General features: G+C 42.2%; 1 protein-coding gene across 6 annotated transcripts in view; it reads right to left on the bottom strand.

The window, feature by feature from the left end:
- Nucleotides 1-25002, bottom strand: part of GRIA2 (glutamate ionotropic receptor AMPA type subunit 2) — a 102801-nt gene that overhangs the window by 22736 nt on the left and 55063 nt on the right. For all 6 annotated transcript variants that reach the window (XR_008933511.1, XM_056855699.1, XM_056855695.1 and 3 more), the window contains exons 3-6: nt 22133-22372; nt 12720-12916; nt 11285-11338; nt 10282-10443 (exon numbers count right to left, since the gene is read on the bottom strand). Coding sequence is in view for 5 of the 6 variants with exons in the window: in XM_056855699.1 (XP_056711677.1) it covers nt 10282-10443; nt 11285-11338; nt 12720-12916; nt 22133-22372 (653 nt within the window). In the remaining variant the exon portion in view is untranslated. The remainder of the gene's footprint in view (nt 1-10281; nt 10444-11284; nt 11339-12719; nt 12917-22132; nt 22373-25002) is intronic.

Genomic DNA, 25002 nt, shown 5'->3' with positions numbered 1-25002 from the left:
TCACTATTTCATCATTATACTCTCTTCACTGAAGTTTGCATGCTTGGCCCTTAGTGACCTTGTGTCCTTGGCTTGGTCATAGGTTACGATTCCCAGGAAGTGTTTTCCAGGCAGCCTTTCCTGGATAACACTGTTTTTCATGATTTCATGGTTACAGCTGAAGAAAAAAAAATGTTTCTCCCTTTTTTCATCTGGGTTCTTTCTGTTGGACGACTGCCTGCTGAGGATGCTCAGGTGAGCAATGCCATCAATGCTGATCTTAGTCCTCTGACATTCTGCCTCAAAACCCTTTAAAGGTAAAGGTCCCCTGTGCAAGCGCCGGGTCATTCCTGACCCATGGGGTGATGTCACATCCCGACGTTTTCTAGGCAGACTTTGTTTGCGGGGTGGTTTGCCAGTGCCTTCCCCTGTCATCTTCCCTTTACCCCCAGCAAGCTGGGTACTCATTTCACCGATCTCGGAAGGATGGAAGGCTGAGTCAACTTTGAGCCGGCTACCTGAAACCGATTTCCATCGGGATCGAACTCAGGTCATGAGCAGAGCTTTTGACTGCAGTACTGCAGCTTAACACTCTGCGCCACGGGGCTACTAATATATCTGTGAACTTCCTCCTGTTCTTCTACCTTCCACATTTGGTCCACAGCATCTGCATCCTAGCATTGTTGGATGCCAGTGGGTACAGAAAGGTAGCAGACTTGCCAGGCATTTCTCCTTGAGGCTCTCAAGGGCTACTCCCAAGATATTTCTAATTGGCTATCTTTCTAAACCTGCAGTTCTCACATTTTCCTTGTCTCATCAGGGTTACATATGTGCACGCATCACCATTATTACACAGCCTTGACACAATTCCCAGAACAAGACTTTCTTATTTTTTTTAGTCCTTGCATAAATTCCAACCCACTGCATTCTTTTGAAATTCAGCTTCTCGCCTATTGTTTTTGATATTGTAAATACCACCATATTTTAGTTACAGTACTGATATCTTTCAAAGAACCTGATGCCAATCAACACCTTGACTACACTATCAGTTCTTTTCCTTTGACACAACAATATTTTGGATTAAGACTGTCCTTCTATCAAACAAAAACTCAGAAACTCCATACATCATTCTGTACAAAATGTGGAAATATTCACTTCTGCAGCTGCCTAGAACAATTCCCATTTTCTTTATTTATGACATTTTAATCCATCTTTTTCTAGACTCAAGGCAGGCTTTCTTATTACCAAGATAACTTGGGAAAATGCTGAAAATCAAATTCAACTCATGGCCACTTCAAGAAGACTATATCCAGTAAAAAAATTACAAAATTTCAGATCAACCTCAGATATGTGTAGCTAGTCTGAAGGGAAACATTGTACAAGTCTTCCAGCATACTTTTGGCATAAATTTGTCCTTGTTGTGTTCATCTGGCTAAAAGATGCATTGAACATGATGGTGTTCTTGGCCAAGGATAGCTTGAGACAAAATAAAGTAAAGTAGGTGATCTCACAAGATTGGTTACGGGCCACACCTTTACTATAAGGGGCTAGACATTTTCAGAAAGAGAATGACTTGCTTTTGCCTACTGTATAAACAAAGGGAACAATATTACATACTACTGTGAAAACCTAGCTGATTGTCTAGTTTAATCATAAGTGATTACATGATGGTAAACTTCGTATTCTCATCTCAGGGTCTCATCCAAGTTACAGTCCAGAGGGAAAACCCAGCACAGATGAGACAACAGGTAGTTCAGCCTGGTTCTTTCACATCATTTTAGAATCAGGAGCATTTAACCTTAGTTTTAGGGACATATTTAAAAAGAAACCTTCAAGCATCATGGGGGAAAAATGCAGGGAGGTGAGGCCTGAAGATTTCTGCTCATGGATCAGTGTTGATTCCCTTTATCTGGTCTGATCCCATTTATTTATTCACTTCATTTATGCTCCACCTTTCTCCCCAGTGGGGACCCAAAAGCAGCTTAAATTGTTCTCCTTTCTTCAGTTATTGCATCACACCTACCTGTGAGGTAGGTTGGGCTGGGCATTTACTGTCACCCCGCAAGCTTCCATGGCAGAGTGGGGATTCAACCTGGGACTCCTAGATCCTAACCTGAGACTCCAACTACTACAACCACTGTCTTTCATTTTCATTTCCAAACACTGTATCTCTTTTGTCTGTGTGTTTCTTTCTCCCCTCCTCCAATTAAACTGCATGTAAATTAATTGAACAGATTAGGGTGGCAGTGTAAAGCTCTCCTGCTTGCTAACAAAGGTATTTCTCTGCCTTGCTTTGATGTTTATGTTCAATAAACAGTTTCCACCAAGTCTGAGAATCTGTATTTCCTTGGGAAACAATTACTCCCTTGTAGCATAATAAAAATCATTGTGTAAGTAGCAAAATTGTTTAGTAATAAATAGGGGAGCAATTTACAGACACACCATTATTTGAGCCAAATTTATGAAAAGGCAGATATAACCCCAAATTTGAAGGCTAAGAAACATGAAGCGAAAAACTCCATTCTAGAGGCAAAGTGTCTTTTACACTACCATTAATAAAGGAACCCAAGTTCTCTCTAAATGTACATATATATGCTCTAATAGAAGCTTCACTTGTACCTGGTGACACCAGCATAGTGTAGCAGTTAAATTATCAGACTACTATTTTCTACTAATGTACTTTATCCGCAGGCGGTCCCCTATCCTTTCCCTTCTTTCCTTTTGTATCCTCCCTTTTAAAAATGAAAAAAGAAATTAAAAAAATTATCAGACTATGATCTGGGAGGTCCAGGTTCAAATCTCCTCTCTGCTATGGAAGCTTACTGCATGATATTGGGCTAATAACTGTATCTCATCCTAACCTACTTCATGGGGTTGTTGTAAGGGAAAAGCAGAGGAGAGAAGAATGATATTGGTTCTTGTAGGTTATCCGGGCTGTGTAACCATGGTCTTGGTATTTTCTTTCCTGACGTTTCGCCAGCAGCTGTGGCAGGCATCTTCAGAGGAGTAACACTGAAGGACAGTGTCTCGGGAGAGCATGCTCATGGGTACAAAAACCTCTGTAAATAAACATATAGCGCTCACTAGCATCATTATAATCACAAAAATATCTTCTTTTGTTAAAGATTAAATGTACAGAATAGAATACTCATGCTCACCACAAGTACAGAAGACCATCAGACCTCTCTGGGTATTTGGTTCCTTACTGAATCGCCTATGTAATTGGATAAAAGTTCTTCCCCTGGATAACTGGAGTACCGGGCAAAAGTGCTAAGCATTTACTGCACCATTTGCCCCTCCTTCTTGATCACACATTCACTAATCATACATGGATCAAAATTCGCCAAATTAAATTTGTCATTGGCATGATTTAGATTTCTTGCTCAGAGACTAGTCAGTAACTAAATTATGCTTGAGCACACCACAGAGATAAGCAATTTTTCCTGCTGTTACAGTAATCATTTATATGTGGTCTGAAATAACTGCTGCCTTGAGGCAAATACCAAATGGTTTATAGGACATCCTCCTAGCAAGCATTAATTACGAAACAGTAGGGTTTTAAAAAATAAATAAACAGCCTCATGTCTGTGAACCTTAAGCCAAGGTTCAGTATGTTACTATAATATTTATTTATTATTTAGAACATTTCCATGCTGCTTTTCAAGGGATCCAGGATACACTGATTAATGAACAAGGCCAAAATGCCACCATCAAACAGTATATGACTTAAGAATTTTCCAACCACTGATCTTTTCTTTCATTTGAAAGTTGCCTGATTTTGAAGCATTTTTTCCCACCCTTAGCCTTAACAGGTTTTCCTCAAAACAGCTACATGCATGAGCATAATTGCGGATGGTGGAACTGAATGGCTGCAATGACTGGAAGATGGTCCAACCCATTGGTCTTTAACCCATGGTTTGTGACCCCAAAATGGGTCATAGAGCCTCACCTGCTGGGTTGCAAAAGCCACTGTTTTTCCTGTGTTTTGGAAGAACCTGGTGCTAATGTGAATCATAGTTAGCAAGAAGGCTGATTTCTTTGACCATACGCTGAGAAGAGCAGTAACAAGGCAAGGGGAAGTCACTGCTGAAATGGCTTGTTTCTCACTATGATACACTTCCTGTGTGTGTGTGTGTGTGTGTGTGTGTAAAGTGCCTTCAAGTTGCAGCCGACTTATGGCGACCCCTTTTGGGGTTTTCATGGCAAGAGACTAACAGAGGTGGTTTGCCAGTGCCTTCCTCTGCACAGCAACCCGGGTATTCCTTAGTGGTCTCCCATCCAAATACTAACCAGGACTGACCCTGCTTAGCTTCTGAGATCTGACGAGATCAGGCTAGCCTGGGCCATCCAGGTCAGGGTGATACACTTCCTAGAGTGTGGCTTATGTTCAGTATCCCCACTGCCAACAGCCCTAGCATTGACACTGGTGAGGTCAAAACTCTGTCCCTTTCTCTTCCTTTTCTGTGATTCTGAAGCCATGTGACTCTGATATCACACTTTGTAATTTAGTGAGTTGCATGCTCAACGGGTCCCAAGTCTGAAAAGGATGAAGACCAGTGGTTTAGGGTAATCCCTAGAGCTGAAGGTCCATTCACAAGGATTTTGTAGGATGCCCATGATCTTTAAACGTTCCTTTTTTGGAAATGCCTGAGAATGAACTCCAGTGATAGGAATGTACAATGGTCCTACACCCATGTATTGTCACCACTTTGTTATGCTGAACTTTGGGACCATTGCTGATTCTGAATGAAAGAGACCAAATGCCAAGTTATTGAGAAACAGAGTTTAAAATGTCTGGGTTTTTAAAAACTTCTCTAGTAATCACAAGGCGCTATAATACGCATGTCCCAACAGTTAGCTTTAAATCAGTGACCAAGAGATGGGTGGGGCCCTTCATCCAAATTTGTCAGTTATTGTTGTAATTTTTATATTTGGAATGCTTTCAGTGGGTGTAAACTAGAAGTTGCCTTGGGAACAATGAAACAGTGACACATACTTTAATGAATATAAATAAAAAAAAAATGATGCCATTTTCACAGCTCCCCTTCTTTTCTTGACATTTGGAACCTGCTTTTTCTCTTGTACCTGGCTGAAGGACATCTGAAAATAAAATTTACTACTACATGTACTCTTACAGGCTTTTGTACCAATATTGGAATTTTATAACACATGCAAGCTCATTTGGGGATGGTAATCCTGTGTTATTTACTTGGCTATTTATAGCTATTAGGACAGATATATAATTGCACTGTCATTGGTCCTGTTTTTCATGTTATGTAGCTTGTATCATATTATATTTTGCACTTTGTGATATATTTTTGCTCCTGTGTTTGCTTCCTTACAACCTCCAGGTACTAGCTGGAGATCTCCTGCTATTACAACTGATCTCCAGCTGATAGAGATCAGTTCACCTGGAGAAAATGGCAATTTTGGCAATTGGACTCTATGGCATTGAAGTCTCTCCCCTCTCCAAACCCCACCCTCCTTAGGTTATGCCCCCAAAACCTCCCACCGATAGGGAAGAGGGACCTAGCAACCCTATTCATAGGCTTTATCTCACTGCTAGCCCCAATTTATTTTTCTTCTCTGTATGCAACTTCAGAGATTCAGCACAAAGCCTATGAGGGCAAGAATGCTTTTGGAATCTAGTTAGCGAAATAAGCCTTTCTTGGCTCAAACACCTGTTTCTTCCCTCTCATCACTGCTCCTGAGTTCTCCCTCCTTCCCTATTTTGCAGCAACTGGAACAGGTGTTCTACTTTGGTGTCACCTGTACTGCCACAAGAAGGAGCTAGGGGACACTGATGAGAGCTGGACAGGATTTGGAATCCTCCATCTCACTTTCTTTGCTCTATCTTTCAACAGAAATTTTCATATCCTAATATGTATGTCACGGATCCTGAAGTGTTTTTACAAAGACAACCAAACAAGATTTCTCCTATGAAGAAAGAGAGCAACCCTGCCATCCTTGCTGGGTTCCTTTGACTGAAGAAGTCTCTGACTAGTAATATCAATGCAGTATTCAATAAATAAGGCCTTCAGGTAACCTGAAGACACGCACAGAGTGCACCAGGAAATAGAAGCAACCAGGCATTCGGTAACTAAACTGCTTCTAAATTAACATAAACTGCTCTGAACATCTGCCTTTCCCATAATTACTGTTTAGCTATGTTAAAAATTCCTTCAGTGAAACAGAAATTTATTGATAAGTAAATGAACTGCAAATCTTTATCTTAATGGCTCACAAATTTTTCTATATGTCTCCGCTTGTGAGTTATGCTATCCAAAGTAGACTCAACTCTCACATTGCCTTGGCCCTTATTCTTACAGCTGTCTCAAACTAATTTAGCAGCCATCCAACCATTCATAGGTTATCTTCATAGCTAACACCCTGAAGGGCCATCTCCTCCCATATGTTACCATGAGCCAACTACAATATTCAGGGCAGGCTGCTGCTTCCTGGCTGTGACCCCTCTTAGGGTGGCCCACCTGGCACTCATCAGGGCCTGACCTTTTCAATCACAGCTCTCACTCTATGGAAAAGGTTCCATGAAAAGATGAAGGGAGTCCTCTCACTGGAGATCTTCAGTAGGTACTGCAAGTTCTGTTTGTTTGTCAGGGCTTTTAATGGGGTATGAGCAGCAGGCATTTTTAGGGGATTATTTGGGTTGTTTTTTAAAAATGTGGTTTTAATCTGCAGTGTTTTAATTATTGCATGTAAGCCACCTTGAGCCAAGAGAAAAGACAAGGTATAAATATCTTAATAAACTGATGAACAAATATCCTGTAACAAGAACTGGTATTGTGAGCACTTAAAAGTAGCAGTGGCCATTAGGTGGCATATTTTGCAACATTCAGCCCTCACACTGAATGATGGTTGAGGACAGAGAAGAAACCAGAGACAGTTAGTACACTAGCCCACAAGCCCTCGTGTAGCACAGAATGTCTACTATGGCCACATCCAATCACATCTCTCCCTAGACAAGCCACCCTTTGCAGCACCCAATCACAGCCCACCACTACATAAATCTGAGCCAGAACACTCTGTAGATCAGATGATAAGACAGGCAACATGGGACTTTGTCTCTGAGATCTCTGACTTGCGCACTTAGAGAACACAGCATTTCACCCTGGGCACTTAGCACCACCAAGGGGCCACGTAGCACTTACACTCCAAGGGGGTGGATCTCCTTGCTGTGTGACTATGTATCTTAGTTCAGAACCCTTACAGGTACTCCATCTGTGGGGATGCACACCAAAGGAATAACCATGCAGACAGGTGAGCAGGGGCAGTAATCCAGCAGGCTTGGTCCAGGAGCCTACACCCACCTGCCCCTTCTCCCTTGCATGCAGCCTGGGTGCTGCCTTGATAATGCAGGCTGCTAGAACTAAGGCTAGCAGTGCATGTGTTATGGGTGCAACCCAAGTCATCTGCACCTAGTAGAATGCACCATGTCATGTACTGGGGCATACTCCTAGGAAAGCGTTCTTAGGAGCACTGCCTATGATGCCGTGTGTGAGAGAGAGAGAGAAAGAGAGAGAGATGTTGCAGGGATACTGGCAGACCCGTACCAGGCTGTAAGCACATTCCCTTGCTAGGACTGCCTCCCAGGTGGGGAAATGAGGCAGAACTGGACTTTGGGGAGTGACAGGCAGCTGTCCTACTGTGCTTTGTGGGTCTGCTGGCCAAGCAACCATGGCACCTGTTGCCTTGCAGGATCAGAGCCCTCTGCAGCAGCAGAAACACATGAAGTAGGTACAGTTGAGTTCCAACCTAAGCAGCGGATAAGGGTCATTTGGATGGCTAGGGCTTGAGTCTCAGGGGGTATACTGACAAATGGAGCCCCCTCTCTGGGGAGGGGGGCAAACCACAGACCCTACTGCAGCCCTACCAGCATAGATGCAATGGTCTGGACTACTGTGCCATTCGTCGTCATTGCCTGTATCTCTGTTTGGCTTCTATGCAGGTGGTGGTTCAACAAGGAAGTGTAGCAGTCTCTGACATGATCATGGTATTTTGTGAACATGTGCAGAATTAATTCCATATAGAGCTTAAACACATCATGCAAACTGAGCCACTATAGAGGATTGTGTAATGTATAATGAAAGTCTGTGTCATGCTGACAGGCTAGCTCTGTGTCAGACTGACAGACTACTCTCAAGGTTAGCTCTATCAAAGCTAACTACTAAAGTTACTCTGGCTTTGTCCTTGAAGGGGCAGAGCTGAGCACCTTCCTTTGAAGGGGCAGCGTAAAGCACTTTGTCCATAAAGTGTGCAAAACTCACCTTTCTGACTCAGCTGCCAGATGTCAGAATCTCAAAGGCCTTTTCAAGGTCTTAAGTTATCTTAATGTACTAAGAGTGCATTAATAGCTGAAATTGTGCTTAATATAGCCTAAAGGCATTATAGTTCTCTCAAGATAAGAGTAATATGCTTCCTTGCTCTACTGTAATCTTGCTAGAGGCAATCCTGCTAACTAATGTAAACAATGACACTTTGCAAGTGACAATGTCAGCTATAATTGTGTTTCATGAGTTATATAGTTAAATGTTGTGCTACAGATTTCTAAGTAGTCTCATTTAATGCGTATTGTCCTAACGAAGAGGATGGTATAGAAATTAAATATGTAACGTGATCATGTAACTCAGAAATGAGTGTTTATACTTTAAGCACAGAGGAGTGAAAGGGAAGGATGTCCATATCTGGACAATAAGATATCAGAGGACAGGAGCAGATGCCACTAAGCTCCTGGTATCTGATAAAAGAGAATAAAGGTACCTTTTTGAAGGATAAGGAAGAGGGAATAAAGGAACACTCTTAATGGGTCTAGAAACAGCATAAATAGAGCTGCAGAACAGCTAGCACTTTAGAGTGTTATAGCTGGCAGACTGCAGCTGTCTGAAGTAACATGTCTCCATCTCAAAAGGCTTGAGATGTAAAACATTGAAACCATGTCCTGAATACAGGGATAATAGCTAGACCTCTGAGATTGTGTCAGAACATCCTCTACTTAACAGAGGGACTTCTGAACCTCCTCAGAGCAAGAGACCAGAGATGTTCCTGAAGGGAAAGGAGACTCTCTGTACTCTGTGAGATATGCACAATGCTGATACATTGTACAGCACATACACAGATTGGCACAGTCAAAGAGACTGTAAACAGCTTTAAGCTAACACATAGTATTTATACATTCAGCATTGCTGTCTAAAACTAGAAAGAGCATGCATAGCATGTACATAGACAATGCCTGATCTTAATGATGATCAGTTAAGAATATTAATAGAAGTCTTTAAAGGATTCAAGACTTAGCAAATACAGATGCTCTGGGATAACTTCATATGTTCTCATAGAGCTTAGACTCTTAAAGGACTCCAGATGACACAGATGACACAGCAAGGTATAGTGTGTCTTCTGTACAGAAATGTTATGACGTTTTGAATGGTTTAAGTTAGGATTCTTCTAACCAAATCTTTCTCCAAAGAATTAACCATATTTTGACAGGATTTCTGTAACCTTATATTCTGAATGAAGGTGCATTGCACTAAGGATACTTTATGAGTATATTCTGACTAAAATACTCCTTTATGGAGGCATAGAGAATGTGAATGATTACTTGCTACATAAACATGTTTAAGACTAATGATGTCTATCCTTATATGATTTTAAGGCTTTGCAACCAAAAAGCATATATTATATAATGTAAATAAATGTGTTTTTTTATATACTTCTACTCTTGTCCATTATTATAAATTTATTGGCGTGTTCAAGAGATGTCCTAGAAGCAATAACAAGTTTCTAGGAACCGTTGATTCCGGTCTAGTGGTGTCTCGCTGAATAAGATAACATATCCCTTCTCAGGAAGGGGTCCTTTCTAAGAATGTAGGCACTTAACGGCCCGAACCGCGACAGAAGAGACTCTGAAGGATGATATTCCTGGTGCAGTATACGCTGGTTGCACTGACCACTCTGCCGTGGGGCTGCCATCCCATTTCAGCCCAATTCTGGCAGCCTAACCAGCTGTTGTTTTTTTCTCTTGTATGCTTTGGAACTCTTCATAAAAATAGGAACAAACTACTGCTACTCTTGCATTTCACTGACTTCTGGCCCCACTGATCACAACCATTTTTCTCGGTACTCCCCCACACCTGTCAAATGAGGATAACAATTCATGCTGTAGTACCCCAAAACGTCTGCCACACAATATATTTGTTAATCTTTAAAGTACCATAGTATTCATCATGGATTTTACTATATCAGTTCCCACAGTTTCTCTTTTTGTAGTGTACATGCAACACAGTGTACCTTGATTGTACTGGTGTGTGCTCCTGGATATTCTTTTTCTTCCAAGGTTGACCAGCGCTGTATAAATTTGGACACCAAGGGATCATCATAGTCCACTATCTGAAATCCTGATACATTGGCTCCTCCAAACTGTATTTTTGATAGATCTCCATCTGTAAATCCCTGTGTACGGAGAACATCTGTCAGTTGGGCAGTTATTCACCTTTTCTGTCACTTCTTAATAAGACAAGAGAGCAAGCTATGCCAACAAATGCTTTTGATCTTGAAAAATAAAACAAGGACTTTTGTAGGTTGATGCAGGCAAGGCAGAATTTTTAACACAAGGTTTTATTAATTTGTCTTTCTTACAGCCCGTGCTCTGCTTTCCCCTCCATCTTTCTTTCCTCTCTTTTTCTCCTTCAGTATAAAGTGGTCAAGTCATCCCAGTGACAGACTAGTCTCCCTACTTGGAAACACTTCTAAACACCAACAATGAAATAAACAAGATCTGTTAAAATACAATAAAGAATTATTTTCTTTGGACTGAAATCTTTGTAGCGGTCCTCATTCTTGCCATTCAGTTTTATGTATTAAGGGGCTATGCCAATTTCTTTTTTAGATAGGGTTTCCAGCTCCAGCTTGGGAAGTTCCTAGACATTTGGAGTTGGAGCCCAAAAAGACACCCACCTTGTGGTCTGTATTAAATAAGCTGGAGTAGCCTTAACAGACTTGAAATTCTGTGAAGGAAGTCCACAAGACTTTCAAGCATTGCTGTTTCCAGAGGAGACCTTGCATAGAAGTTCCATGAGATCTCGGAGCTCCTTCTTTGTAGCTGTGGTGCCATCATTAGGTTGACAATACCACCACCATGTTGGTTGCTGCCTCCTTCTCATCCCTGCTTGGATATTCACTCCTGGAAGTCAGCCTTTTGGCTTCTCGTTGCAACCTGCCCCTCAGGGCTTTGCAAATGTGGATAAAGTGGAAGCTACACAGTGATATACAGGTTCTAGCATTGAACACTTACCAAGTTTGCAATGATGTAGTGGTATCCTTTTACATGTTTACCAATTGTAATAACCTACAACAGAAAATATAATTCACTTTATTGGGAAAAGATACACTTACAAATATGTATGGTTAATCAGTTACTGGACTGTAAACGTGCTAATTAATTAATCAGTGAATTAATTCATTGCATTCTTTCCACACCATGCAAAATATTATAGACCTCTGTCTCCCCTTATTCACTTGTTTTTCCTATACTAAACAGCCTTAAGCATTTAGGGCTGTGCCATATAGATGTAATATTGATAGGGGACCTAAGTTCCACCTAACTTAATTTCCAGGTAATGAAAATAAGCAAAGCCGTGCATGTGCAACTTTATGCACACAGTGGGGTTCTTTAGAAAGATTCTGCAGTGAGAAAATATATAGATTCTCTTCCCCAGCATCAACTAACAGTGTGATCATCCAAATCAGCTGTATCTTTGTAGCCAATCACTATCTTGCCCCATGGGTAACAACAGTGGATGTGAAATTCCAGACCTGAGGATCATAGCCATTATCTTAAGAATTAGTATCACTGACTGGTCAGTGAAATGAGCATTATCCACAGTCTTGAGTTTTGTGTTCTTACACTACAGAATGACACATATACAAAGGACATTGATTCTCACTCTTTTTTAAAACTCATCTGCACTGTGTACTTGAAAAACCTTCTGGCATCATTCATATGTTATCCCACTGCTAACCTGTTCAAGAAAAGATACTAGAATAGTAGAATACTTCAAGAAAGGATACTATGATCAAGGAACAAAATTTCTGACAGGGTATGAGCTTTCAGGAGCCACAGCTCACTACTTCAACTTTGCTCTCATATAGATCCTAGCAACACCATCACTGGTGTCTTGCTTGTGGGCTTCCTAGAGGCACTTGGTTGGCTAATGTGTGAACAGACTGCTGGACTTAATGGGCCTTCCTCTGATCCATCATGGCTTTTCTTATGTTCTTAAGCATTAGGTGAAACTCTGATAATTTCTTTTTTTGTTCTTATTACTGGATTGTTTTACTAGTATATTTTAAACTAATATTTTATGATATACTGATTTTACTGATTTTATTTTTTGGGGAAAGGTGGCATATACTTTTCTAAAAAACTTCTAAAACTAAAATGCCATCCATCTTTAACAAGTGGTGCTTTATATCCAAGCCACGGTTAATTCAACTAGCATAAAGCATAGAGGATATTTCATTGCAACGAACAGAAATTAGGGTTTCATTTGATCAACTAAACTTTCTGTAATACTAGAATATTCTGATTATTGCCAAAGTATGCAAAAGAAAATATAATTGATTGCCAATGTGGCTAAGAACACCTGCAGCTAAATCAGCAGGTCATGAGGTCGTCTTTCACACATATGCTTACATCGCTAGACAATGAGAAATAGAGGTGAGCAAACCTGGTCTACAATGTCGTTGACTTTGTCCCGTTCACAGTCGAGAATGACTCGCCGTTCCTTTTTTACCTCCAGATCTTGAAACAATGAGCGGTATGTTTCATCTTTTTTGTCATTGTTAATGTTCCCCACATTTATAGCGGTTACTTGCCACTTCTTTTCAGCAGCTGTATCCAACACTGCTTGTAACGTTGATAAACCTGGTAAGATAGAAACAGACAATAAAGACTCATTCCTAGATTGATATGTTTGTTTGTTTAATTAGAATTAAAACAATTATAATTATAATATATAAATTAAACACAAAGTTTCTATCTGTCCACCAACTTATCCACATGAATATTCCTATTCCTTAAGTTACTGCAAAAGCTTAATTTATTTCTACAATAACTCAGTAACTTGTTAGCTAGCAAAATATCAGCCATGAAAAGATGAAAAGCAATTTGTGGTGGTGGTTGGGTGCCTCGCTTTGTAATTCCCTCCTGCTCACTATTATATTGCTCCCTACTGGATCAGTGGGTTATAGATCAAATCAAGCCTGAACTGACCCTAGAAGCTAAAATGACTAAACTGATGCTATCGTATTTTGGTCACGTCATGAGACAAGAGTCACTGGAAAAGACAGTCATGCTAGGAAAAGTTGAGGGCAGCAGGAAAAGAGGAAGACCCAACAAAAGATGGATTGACTCAATAAAGGAAGCCACAGCCTTCAATTTGCAAGATCTGAGCAAGGCTGTCAAAGATAGGACATTTTGGAGGACTTTCATTCATAGGGTCGCCATTAGTCAGAAGCGACTTGATGGCACTTAACACACACAACACACACTGGATCAGACCAAGGCCCATAAAGTCCAGCTTGTTCACACAGTGGCCAACCAGGTGCCTCTAGGAAGCCACAAACAAGATGACTGCAGCAGCACCATCCTGCTTGTGTTCCACAGCACCTAATATAATAGGCATGCTCCTCTGATACTAGAGATAATAGGCATGCAGCATGACTAATATCCATTTTAACCAATAGCCATGAATACCCATTAGCTCCATGAATATGTCCACCATGAATACCAATAGCTCCATGAATATGTCCACTCCCCTTTTAAAGCCTTCCAAGTTGGCAGCCATCACCACATCCCGGGGCAGGGAGTTCCACAATATAACTATGCGTTGTGTGAAAAAATACTTCCTTTTATCTGTTTTGAATCTGTCACCCTCCAGCTTCAACAGATGACCTCACGTTCTAGTATTATGGGAGAGGGAGAAAAACTTCTCCCTGTTCAATCTCTCCAAACCATGCATAATTTTATAGACCTCTAACATGTCACCCCTTAGCCGCCTTCTTTCCAAGCTAAACAGCCCTACGTGTCTTAACCGCTCCCCATAGGACAGTTGCTCTAGTCCCCTAATCATTTTGGTTGCTCTTTTCTGCATTTTCTCAAGCTCTGTAATATCCTTTTTTAGGTGCGGTGACCAGAACTGTACACAGTATTCCAAGTGTGGTCTCACCATAGATTTGTTCAAGGGCAGTATGATATCAGCAGTTTTATTCTCTATTCGTCATCTAATTATGGCCAGCATGGAATTTGCCTTTTTTACAGCAGCCGCACACTGGGTTGGCATCTTCATTGAGCTATCCAGTATCCACTACCACCCCAAGATCCCTTTCTCGGTCTGTAGCTGCCAGCACAGATCCCAACAGTGTATATGTGAATTTGGGATTTTTTGCCCCAATATGCATCACTTGCTCACATTGAATCTCATTTGCCATTTTAATGCCCATTCTTCCAGTATGTAGAGATCCTTCTAGAGCTCTTCACAGTCCGATTTTTTTTTAACCACCCTAAATCATTTGGTGTCATCTGCAAACCTGGCTACTTCACTGTTCAACCCCAACTCCAGGTCATTGATGAATGGGTTGCCTACTCTAGGTTGTGAAATATCTGGAGATTTTGGGGGTGAAGCCTGGGGAGGGCTGGGCTTAGGTAGTGGAGGGACCAGGGTGTAATGCCATAATAGGGGTATTCTTCACGGTGGATTTTGCTTCAGTTTCGAATCGGAGCAAACAATAAACCAATTTAAATAGCTTTTTCATGGCAGCGCAGATTCTCCCCCCATCCTGAGGCATTTTCAATTTTTCACGGGAGAAACTGCGCACTTCTCTGCGCTGCTTACGTCTGCTGCCGCTCATGACTCACTGCTACAAATCCGCCTAATCCCGCCCACTCTTCCCATGATCCTGTGTGTGTGTGTGTTTTTTGGGGGGGCATCCTGAGAGCAGCACATCCAAGCCAAAACTCCCATCACCCTTCTTAAGAGAGGAAGCCAGTCTGCTCTGGGTCTCCCTCCAGCTGGTGCAATCCTATGTGTGTGTGTGTTGGGGGGTTGTCCTGAGAGCAGCAAATCCAAGCCAAAACCCCCATCACCCTTCAGAAGAGAGGCTGCCAGTCTGCTCTGGGTCTCCCTCCAGCAGGTGCGATCCTATGTGTGTGTGTGTGTTGGGGGGGGCATTCTGCGAGCGGCAAATCCAAGCCAAAACTCCCATCACCCTTCAGAAGAGAGGCTGCCAGTCTGCTCTGGGTCTCCCTCCAGCTGGTGCGATCCTATGTGTGTATGTGTTGGGGGGGGGTATCCTGAGAGCGGCAAATCCAAGCCAAAACCCCCATCACCCTTCAGAAGAGGGGCAGCCAGTCTGCTCTGGGTCTCCCTCCTGCCGGTGAGATGCTATTAGAGTGGCAACTCCCCCAGCCAATCACCGTTCTTGGGGGAGGAGAAAGGAGACGTCCCGGGGAGCGAAGCAAACATTTTTTCATGGGCATCCGAGCAACAAAACGCTCTTCTACTGGAAAGTACAGCTCAGAAGTGGTTTGGATTGCCTCTCTTTTAACCCGGCTTATTTTGCTCAGTGGGGGAAAACACGGATCTGGAGTGAATAACCAAAATTTGCCTCCGACGCAAATCAGCATCGAAACAGCAGCAAATCTCCGTGAAGAATACCCCATAGAGTCCTTCCTCCAAATCATCCATTTTTTCTATAGTCTGAAGATGAACTGTAATACCAGGAGATCTCCAGGCCCCTCCTGCAGGTTCAGAACCCTGGCTTATTGGGAAGAGGGGTGTGCACCAGTTTCTTTCTTGGTTTTTTTTTTTTGGCTTTGGGTTTATGAAACCTGGAAATGTTTGAAAAATCCAGAAAAAACGGATATATATTTTTTTAAAATCAGGATAATAAACCCAAAGCTGAAAAATACCGTAAAACCCCCAAATCTTTCAGATCTGCCCGGCTGGCCTTCTCTGGACCCCACAAAAAGCCAGTGGGGCAGATCTGAAAGCAATCCACCCCCCCCCCCCACACACACACACTTCTCTGGAGCCCAGAGAAGCAGTGTGTGTGGGGGGGTAGATTTCTGTCAGAGGCAGGTAAGTAAGGGGGAGGGAAGAGGGGAGGGAGGGACGGTGGACCTAAATGGCCCAAATAATGCCGAAGCAAAATCAGCATTATTCAAGATCCACTTTTTCAGCTCCCTTTATTGCCACCTTTTCCCCATACCGCTTAAAAAACACACACCCAAAATACCGAAAAGTGTTTCTCGTTGTTGGTTTGGTTTGGTTTTTTTGGTATATCGATATGCACACTCCTAATTGGGAATGAAGCAGGATTGCGGAATATAGACTTTGTGGCCCTGCCCCTTTATCTCCTTCCCAACAGGTCTAACAGGATCTTAAAGCCTTGTCACACCCTAATTAACCGGGTGACAGGCTGAACTTCAATTGGGATGGGGTTGTGGATGTTGGTGGCTGAATGCAGCTGGCATGCACTTCCACTGGGGCAGGGGTTGTGGCTGTTGGTTCCTTTGTCTCTTCCTGCTTGGCCCTCAAATTCCAGGCTTTACTGTGCAGATGATCACCAGGTTTTCCCCTAAAGCAACATCATGCCATTGCTTGATGGAAATTTTTTAAAAATATATTTTTCTCCCACTTGCTGCAGGAGAAGTGGCAGGAAATCAGAGTCCCAGTGGGAAAATGACAGCCTTAACTCTATGGAATTATATTCAGCTGAGGCTTGAGCAGGATTATCACTCAACTCCCTTCCCCCCCTTTAATTGGAACTTTGCAAGATATCTTTAACTACTCACTCCCCTCAGCATGTTTCAAATTTTGTTCTGAAGTTATCATCTAAGCAACACAGGTCTCTTTCATACAGGCTCTTTAATCCACTTTGGCTTCTGAAGGCAAACAGAAGTATCCCCCCCATACACTTTGAGGATAAAATGCTGTCCTCCCACAGTTTAAAAAGTCTTAATCCAGGTTTCTCACAATCTGTTTTGATCTATTTTTCTTGTTGATTATAGTAACCTGACCTAATCTTTATCAAACTTGCGGGTTCTCCTAAGGAGAGTCAGAAGAAGCTATGCTGAAATTTGGTGCCTCTGCCTTTAAAAAACAGCCCATAGAGCCCTGGATAGATTCCCCATAGGCTGTAATGAGGCCGAATTTTTTTCGGATTCCCCCCCAAAAAAATCTGGGCAAAAACCCATACCGATTATGATATGATCTGGTGATAACAGCAGTCTTTTTGAAGAAAATTACTGAATTGAGGCAATGATGTAAAATATTAGAGGGGGTGATGTTTTATTGGGGTGGGTGGGAAATCTGAATATTGGAACCTCTACAATTATACTTCTCCCAAAAAAACCTGATTACTACCTCCAACAGTTAAAGTTAAGACAAGATCAAAGTTATAGGGAAAAACCTGCCTTCTGCTTCTATGTTATTTCTCATTTATGCCTTCCAAAATATTTTTCCAAGGCAGCCTTCAACATAATTAAAAATGCCATAAAATCATAGTATGAACAAACACTAAAATTAATTAAGCAGAATAAAGCAATGAAACAGTGCATAATAAAAAACAGTAGACAACAGCAGAAATTTAACAGCAGAAAGCATATAGAAAGTGACGCTTGCTGAAGGCACATAAAGAGGATGGGCCAAGTGCTGTGTGCTCTCACATAGGGAACTTTGCCTGGAACTGGACAAAACCTTAAAACTGGTAAAGAAGCCTGAGAATTTTCTGTGTCCTTTAAAAAAAAAAACTTGTTTTTAGGCCTATGGAGCTGTTTAAAGTCACAATACAAGTTACTAACATTGCAAACCTAAGCAGAGTTACACCCTTCTAAGCACAGCTCTGCTTAGGATAGCATTCTTAATTGTGCTTAATAGTTTCAGAAATAATATTTTCGAAGACCACCTCCCCATCGGGTTGTCAACCTCCAGGTACTAGCTGGAGATCTCCTGCTATTACAACTGATCTCCAGCCAATAGAGATAAGTTCACCTGGAGAAAATGGCCACTTTGGCAATTGGACTCTATGGCATTGAAGTCCTTGCCTTCCCCAAACCCCGCCCTCCTCAGGCTCTGCCCCAAAAACCTCCTGCCGGTTGCAAAGCGGGACCTGACAACCCTGCCTCCCCACCACTGATTTCCCCTTTGCATCACCCCCTTCTCTAAAGAGAGGAATGGAGTGGGGGAAAGTACCAGCAGGAGATAGGGTTGGCTCCAATTACACAACTCTTACCTTAAAAGGGCCCCAACTATGGAGTCCTAACAAAACCAGTCAAAGATAGAAAAATGGGAGAAGGCACAGAGCTGTGCATCTGAGCAAGGGCAAATAGCCAAACCCTGAAAAACCTGAATTATCTATTCAGTTTTTCAGGAAATGCATATTTGCCTTCGGGCAGATTCCCAGGTTTTGGTATTGGGCCAAAACGAAACCTGAATATTGCCGAAATGGCTAATTTCGGGTTTATTTTCAGTTTGGGTTTATTGATCTGCACAGCCCTACCTGGGAGCATTGGTAGAAGAAAAAAAATTTTTTTTTTAAGGCTGTCACACCTTTCTGGTAGTGTTGCCAACCCCCAGTTGGGGCCTGGAGATCTCCTGGTATTACAATCGATGTCCAGGTGTCAGGGATCAGTTTCCTCGAAGAAAATGGCTGCTTTGGAGAGTGGACTTTATGGCATTATATTCTGCTGAGGTCCCGCCCCAGGCTCCAACCCCAAATCTCCTGGAAATTACCAGCGTGGAGTTGGCAACCTTATTCTATAGCAATCATTGGAAACTCTATGCTAGCATCTTTCTTTATGTGTCATTCTTTCACACACTTTACATTGCATTAACTTTAAATACTTGGGAAGTACATAAAGTAGGAATATAGCTTAGTTCTGTGGTGGTTTAAGGGATGGAGAAGTTTCAAAAGCAGGATATTATATAACTGCTATGTCTGCCTTTCTACAGGGTTTACATTGCAATGAAAGTTTTCTTGAAGGCATGGGTTTGCTTTGAGCCCTTTTAATTTATGAAAACTATGTTAGTTGTTTCCCCAGGAGTAAATATAAAGCAATATGATTCGGTCAGTAGTATTCTGGGCCTGTGTAGAGAAAGAAAGGGAAAGGAGGAGGGAGGGAGGAAATTGCAACAATAAACCTGGAGTCTGGGGGAATATAGACTGGGGGAAGAAGATGAAATTACTTATAACTGGCACTTAACCCTTGCCCCCCAAAAGACAACTGAGCATGGGGGGCCTTTGCTGACAACTGTCCTGGAGTTCCTACTGCCCATAAAAGGACGGACTCTAACATAATATTTCCCTCCACAGGAGCGTTTTAGGCACCACTGATAAAAGATTTTGTGCATATTGGGGGGGGGGGAGATCCTATGTAGTGAGTTATATTCTGTTGTTTTTTGCTCATTTCCTGGAAAATCCACATGGACAATCACTTCTGAGGCAATGTTTTTCATGTGTATGTAAGGTTGGCAGGTACCCTCAACAACCAGTCACTTCTGGAGTCCAGTGACCAGGGGGGACCTGGCAATGCTACTGGCAAACCTACCACACTTTTTGAATACTGAGCAGTGGAACATAGGGGAGATTTTAAAGAAATTGTTTGACCCAAGGACATTTCATAAGAAGGAAAAATAAATGCAAGTCCTCTTTGCTGCCATCTGCTGCTACCACTAGGGCTGTGCAGCTTTTTCTTTCTTCCTTTCTTTTTTGTGTTTTGGGGTGTTGGGTTGAGGTTAATCAACCAAAGATTTTTCAAAAAAAATCAAAAAGCTGAATATAATGGATTCCGCTTTTTTGAAAAATTCAATAATTTTCAGGTTTATTATACTTGAACTCGAAAAATACCAAAAACACAAACAAACAAAGCAAAACCCTGAACTCAAAAAATACAGGTGTTCAGATGGAGTTGGGAGCCAGCAGGCAGCATGGATTGGAATGCAGGGGGTTCAGATCCATGCTGGGTCTGACCTCTGCGTGGAGTTGGGAGCCAGCAAGCAGCACGGCTCTGAATACTGGGGGGACGGGGCTTCAAAGTGACACTACTTGCTGGCTCCATCTCCGCATGGAGTTTGCTGCTGGTGTATTCAGATCCGCGATGCTTGCCAGCTCTGATCTCCAAGTAGAGCTGGGAGCTGGCAGGCAGTGTGGATCTAAACTTTTTTTTGGGGGGGGGGATCAGATCCACACTGCTTGCCGCTCCGACCTCTATGTGGAGTTCAGAGCTGGCAGGGAGCATGACTCTGAATGCCCTAGCATTGCTGCTTGCCGGCTCCAACCTCCATGTGGAGTTTGGAGCCAGCAAGCTGCATGGATCTGACTCAAGTAAGTAAGGGGGGGGAGGAAGGAGAGAAAAAATGGTGGCAGGGCCAAAGTGGCCCTGAATAATGCTTGGGGGGATCATCATTATTCAGGGTCCACCTTTTTGGCTCCCTTTAATTGCTGCCAATTTTTTTTACCAGTAAAGCCCCCCCCCTCACAATACTGAAAAGTTATTTTTCAGGGATTTTTTTCATTTGGCTTTAGCTGAACACACACCCCTAGCTACCACTGCCTCAAGGCCTTGGACAATCTTCCTCACTAGATAGGACTACTGCAGGTAGGGCCAGTCACTCCCAGCCAATCTGTGGAGGATGGAGCAGTGGCATCAGGGTTGGAGGAAGGCCAGTCCCAAGAAGCCTGGTTTGGCAGGATTCAGCCCTAATGCTGAAGACGTTGGCCATCCCTGTTACCCTTAACCACTTTAAGTAACTAAAGAGAGAATAACAAAAATAGCAGAAATGTGGATGAAGCCAAGCTTCCATTTTTTTAAATGGAATTTCCTGTACCCTGCTATGCTGCTACTTCCACAGCTACCCACCCAGACATTTTCCTACTGCTCCAGTTGAGTTTCAACTATGGAAACTCTTCCAATCAGGCAAGTATTAACTAGATGTAATGGACAAACTATAAGGGGGAGATGTTCCCCACCTTGCAAGTTCTTAAGAGGCATTTGTTGGGCATAGAGCTGAGGGAGACAAGTGAATAAGGCTACAAACTGAGTAAAATGCATAAGTAGGATCTGAGTGCCTTCCCCCAATACTGAAGGGCTCATTTGTACACACATTTGCTCCTACAACACAATATCCATGTGTCAGAAGGGAAATCAGTGGAGCACAGACACATGCAAGGTGCCCAACATTACCAGTGGAGTGCAAGGCTAAAGTGGGCCAAAGGCAACCCTCTTAAATCCATTAGGAGAGCCAGCGCGGTTAAGAGTGGAGGACTCTAATCTCGAAAACTATGTTTGATTCCCCACTCTTCCACATGAAGCTTGCTGGCTGACCTTGGCCCAGTCACAGTTCTCTCAGAACTCTCTCAGCCCACACGAAGGTAGGCAATGGCAAACCACCTCCAAACTTTTCCTGCCTTGAAAACCCTACAAAGTCACCATAAATCAGCTGTGACTTGACAGCACACACACACACACACACACACACACACACACACACAAATCCATTCCACTTCAGGAACTTCACTGACAAACATTTGAAAAATACCTAGATCTTCCAAAGCTAATTTCACAATCAGATGTTCTCAGACCTTCAGTACATTTACCCTCCACCCATACGTTCATTTCTTCTGCAACTTGACCCTCTCTTTTTGTGGTCTCTATTCATGGAGTTTGGACTCCACCAAAGAATGCACCAATCAGAGCAACCACCCAGAAGACATTTAGTCAGCCTGCCTTCACTATCACCCCCACCATTTTACCACAACACAGGCACCCATGCATTCTTCCACAGGTGCAAACAGAGCCGAGCCCTAAGAAACTTTTTTGTGTGCTGCCCCAGAATATCTGACCATCATCTTAAAGGGAAAAGTACATAGTAAAAATCAACACACATTGAAAAAAAATATTTTTTTTTGCTCTTTGGTATGCTGTGCTCCCTGTTCAAGAAGATGCCGCCGTTCCTTCTCCCCATTCCTTAACTATCCCGTTCTTGAACATACAAAAATGTTTATGCCTGCATGGAAATGCTGCTTTCAGATAGGTTACTGTGGTGCAAAATAAAATAAAATGTCATAAAGAACACCTTACCCCTGTCACTGTCGTAGAGATACGCAAATTTGTTCCATTGGTAATACTCAATCAAACTCAGAAGTGCTCCCTTGAGGTCGGGCCTCATCTGGATGACGAATGGGTGCGTTCCATCTGTTGGGAAGCTGGGTGTTATGAAGGAGACGTGAAGGGTTCCACAAAACGAAGTTATAGTATTTACAGACTTCTTGTCGTAAAATCCAAAAATAGCAAAAACTCCTCTTGAAAACTGAGAACAAACTGGAAGAGAGAGAGAAAGAGGGAAAGAAAACACTTTAGAAATGGTCAGCAATTTCACATTTTTCTTTAAACATATACATGTCTGGCAAATAAATTTGTGCCTGTGAAAGACAGAAGCTAAGAATAATTTCACCTACGGAACACATTAAAATACATTCTCAGTAGTGCTGTATTATTTTACTGTATTTTCCAGTATTATGGCAGTTTTACATCCGTTTTGCAGGACTGTGATTCAGCAACAGGCTCACTGCTTTTTCGTCAGTAGATCCTGTTTTATCCGAAAGAAAAATGACCCTGAATGTAATAAGATGATCACTCTTTAAAAAGTTATATAGAACAAAAGAGCCCTGCAGGATCAGACCAGTGGTCCATCTTACGTATTAGTTAACCAGTTGCCCTGGAGGGATAACAGTAGGACACACAGCCAGCTCCTTCACCTGACGTTACTTCCAACTACTGGCTTTACTGCCTCTGAAAATGGAAAGCCCTTGTACTCACCATAGGTAATAGCCAGTGATGGACCTATCCTCCGTAAATCCGTATAACCCTCTTTTAAAACCATCTGTGTGCATCACTACCCATGCTGACATTGGAGTCCACAATTTAATTGAGTAAAGAAGTATTTCCTTTTGTCTGTCCTGTACGTATTGCCAATCGGTTTCATTAGATGCCACTTCATGCATAATTTTGTAAACTTCTACCATGTTCCCCCTTAGCCATCTTTTTTCCAAAATAAAAAGTCCTAGACTCTTTAGTGTTTCTCATAGGAAATGTGCTCCAATCCCTTGATGTTATTTGTATGCAGATGTAAGATGGCCCCCTCTTTTTCTTGATGGCACATATGGGGGGGGGGAAACCTAGTCTTTCTTTTGAGTAAATGGGGTAACTAGATCTGAATTAACATGTATTTATTTATTAAAACATTTATATCCCACCTTTCCTCATGGTTCGAGGTGGTTTACAATCATAGTTAAAAACCTGTTCAGTTTAAAAGCAAAAATAACAAACCCCAAATCTCTCCCCACTCTCCCCCCTTAAAAGTTGCCTGTTAAAAGTTGCCTGTCAATTCAGACTCCCTCAAAAGCCCTGGCTAACAGGCAGGCCTTGCAGCACCTCCTAAAGATCTCCTAAAGATCTCCCCGCTCATCTCTTCAGGGATCCCATTCCACAGAGCCATGATGGAAAAGGCCTGGGCTCCGGTTGGTGCCAGATGGGCCACCCTAAGTGGTGGGATAGCCACTTAGACAATACTGGAAATAAATAAATGTCATCCAATATTTCTTGGCACATTCTAAGCTATGTCCTGGATTCCTATACAGTTTTGTTGTAAATAAACACAGTAAAAAAAATGTTATCTGGCGCTTTATTGCCTAGAATGTTAACCAGTATCACCCAGAAGGCAAATTCCTCCTTCTCAGCCATGCGCCCTGTATCTTTGGGTTTGAGGGCATGCCCACTCCAACCTTTCCAGCCAGCCAGCTTACTGCGCCCAGCCATTTCTGGGCTTCTGACAGCCAGCAGTGCTAGCTGATGAGATCCTTGGATGCCTCCTTTCCCCTCAGCTTGCCTCAAACTGTTGGGAGGCAGCTGTGCCAGAGGGGTCCTAGGAAGCTGTTTGTTTGCTGCATAGGATGAGTCTATGGCTTTGGGAGAAGCCAGGTGTGGGGGCTGTCACTGGGGAAAGAGTGGGGCAATAAGCTTGAATATCCAGTATGCTCAATTAACCAGCAATCCCCAGTCCCCATGAAGGGTGGATAACAAAGCTTTTTACTGTAGTTCTTAATGAAAAAAAGAAGTCTTCCTTTGCTTGTGATGCTCTCGCAACACCATAGGCCATTTCCTCTGTACTTCCTAGTAGACTTCTGTGCACTTCAGCACTACCATCTTAAATGCCACACCCTTATGGTAGCTCTGTGACATGTACATGGTAGAGTGGTGATAATCAGGGTAAAAAACTGATCAAGAGGTTTGTAAGTCCAGCTCCAGTACACCAAAAGTAAAAATATGGTGCTAGGTAAAAATATTGGATTGTATCCTTTAATTTTACTCAGCTAAGTATGAAGCCTTACCTCAGTGTAAAATACTTCCTGTGGACATAGCCTGCCCTTCTGCCAGAGAATGGCTTCACACTTAGCTGAGTGAAGTAGTAAGATAAAACTCTCTTTTTAAAACAGTAAGGAAACTGAACTACATTTCTGTAAAGCTTGCAAATACATCAAGGGCATTGGAAAAACTGAAAACTCATTTAATATTCTTTACCCTACTGAGTCTAATTTACCCTTGAGAGTGAATATTTTTTTTTTAATTCTTGCATACCTGGAAAAATATAACACATTCTACCGATGTCCCTGCCTATGCTTCTATTTCTAAATAAAACACAGTTGTGTTCAAACATATTTATTTTTATTGATTCAAACCACCTTCGAATACTGAGAATGATTCAATCCAAAGTTAAATTCTTTTGATTTCCCCTAGTTTCAAAGGAAACTGCTATGTCCTCCTCACTCCCAATTTCCAGGTGTAATTATCTGCCGTATAGTAAGGAAAGTTAAGCCTGAATTATTATTTCCACTTGGTTGGGCAGGTGTTTCATGGAAACCCTTTCTACTTCCCCTACCCTCAGATTGGTT

Source organism: Euleptes europaea, chromosome 9 (assembly GCF_029931775.1).
Source record: "Euleptes europaea isolate rEulEur1 chromosome 9, rEulEur1.hap1, whole genome shotgun sequence".
NCBI classification, from domain to species: Eukaryota; Metazoa; Chordata; class Lepidosauria; order Squamata; family Sphaerodactylidae; genus Euleptes; species Euleptes europaea.
This window is presented reverse-complemented; position numbering and strand designations above follow the sequence as displayed.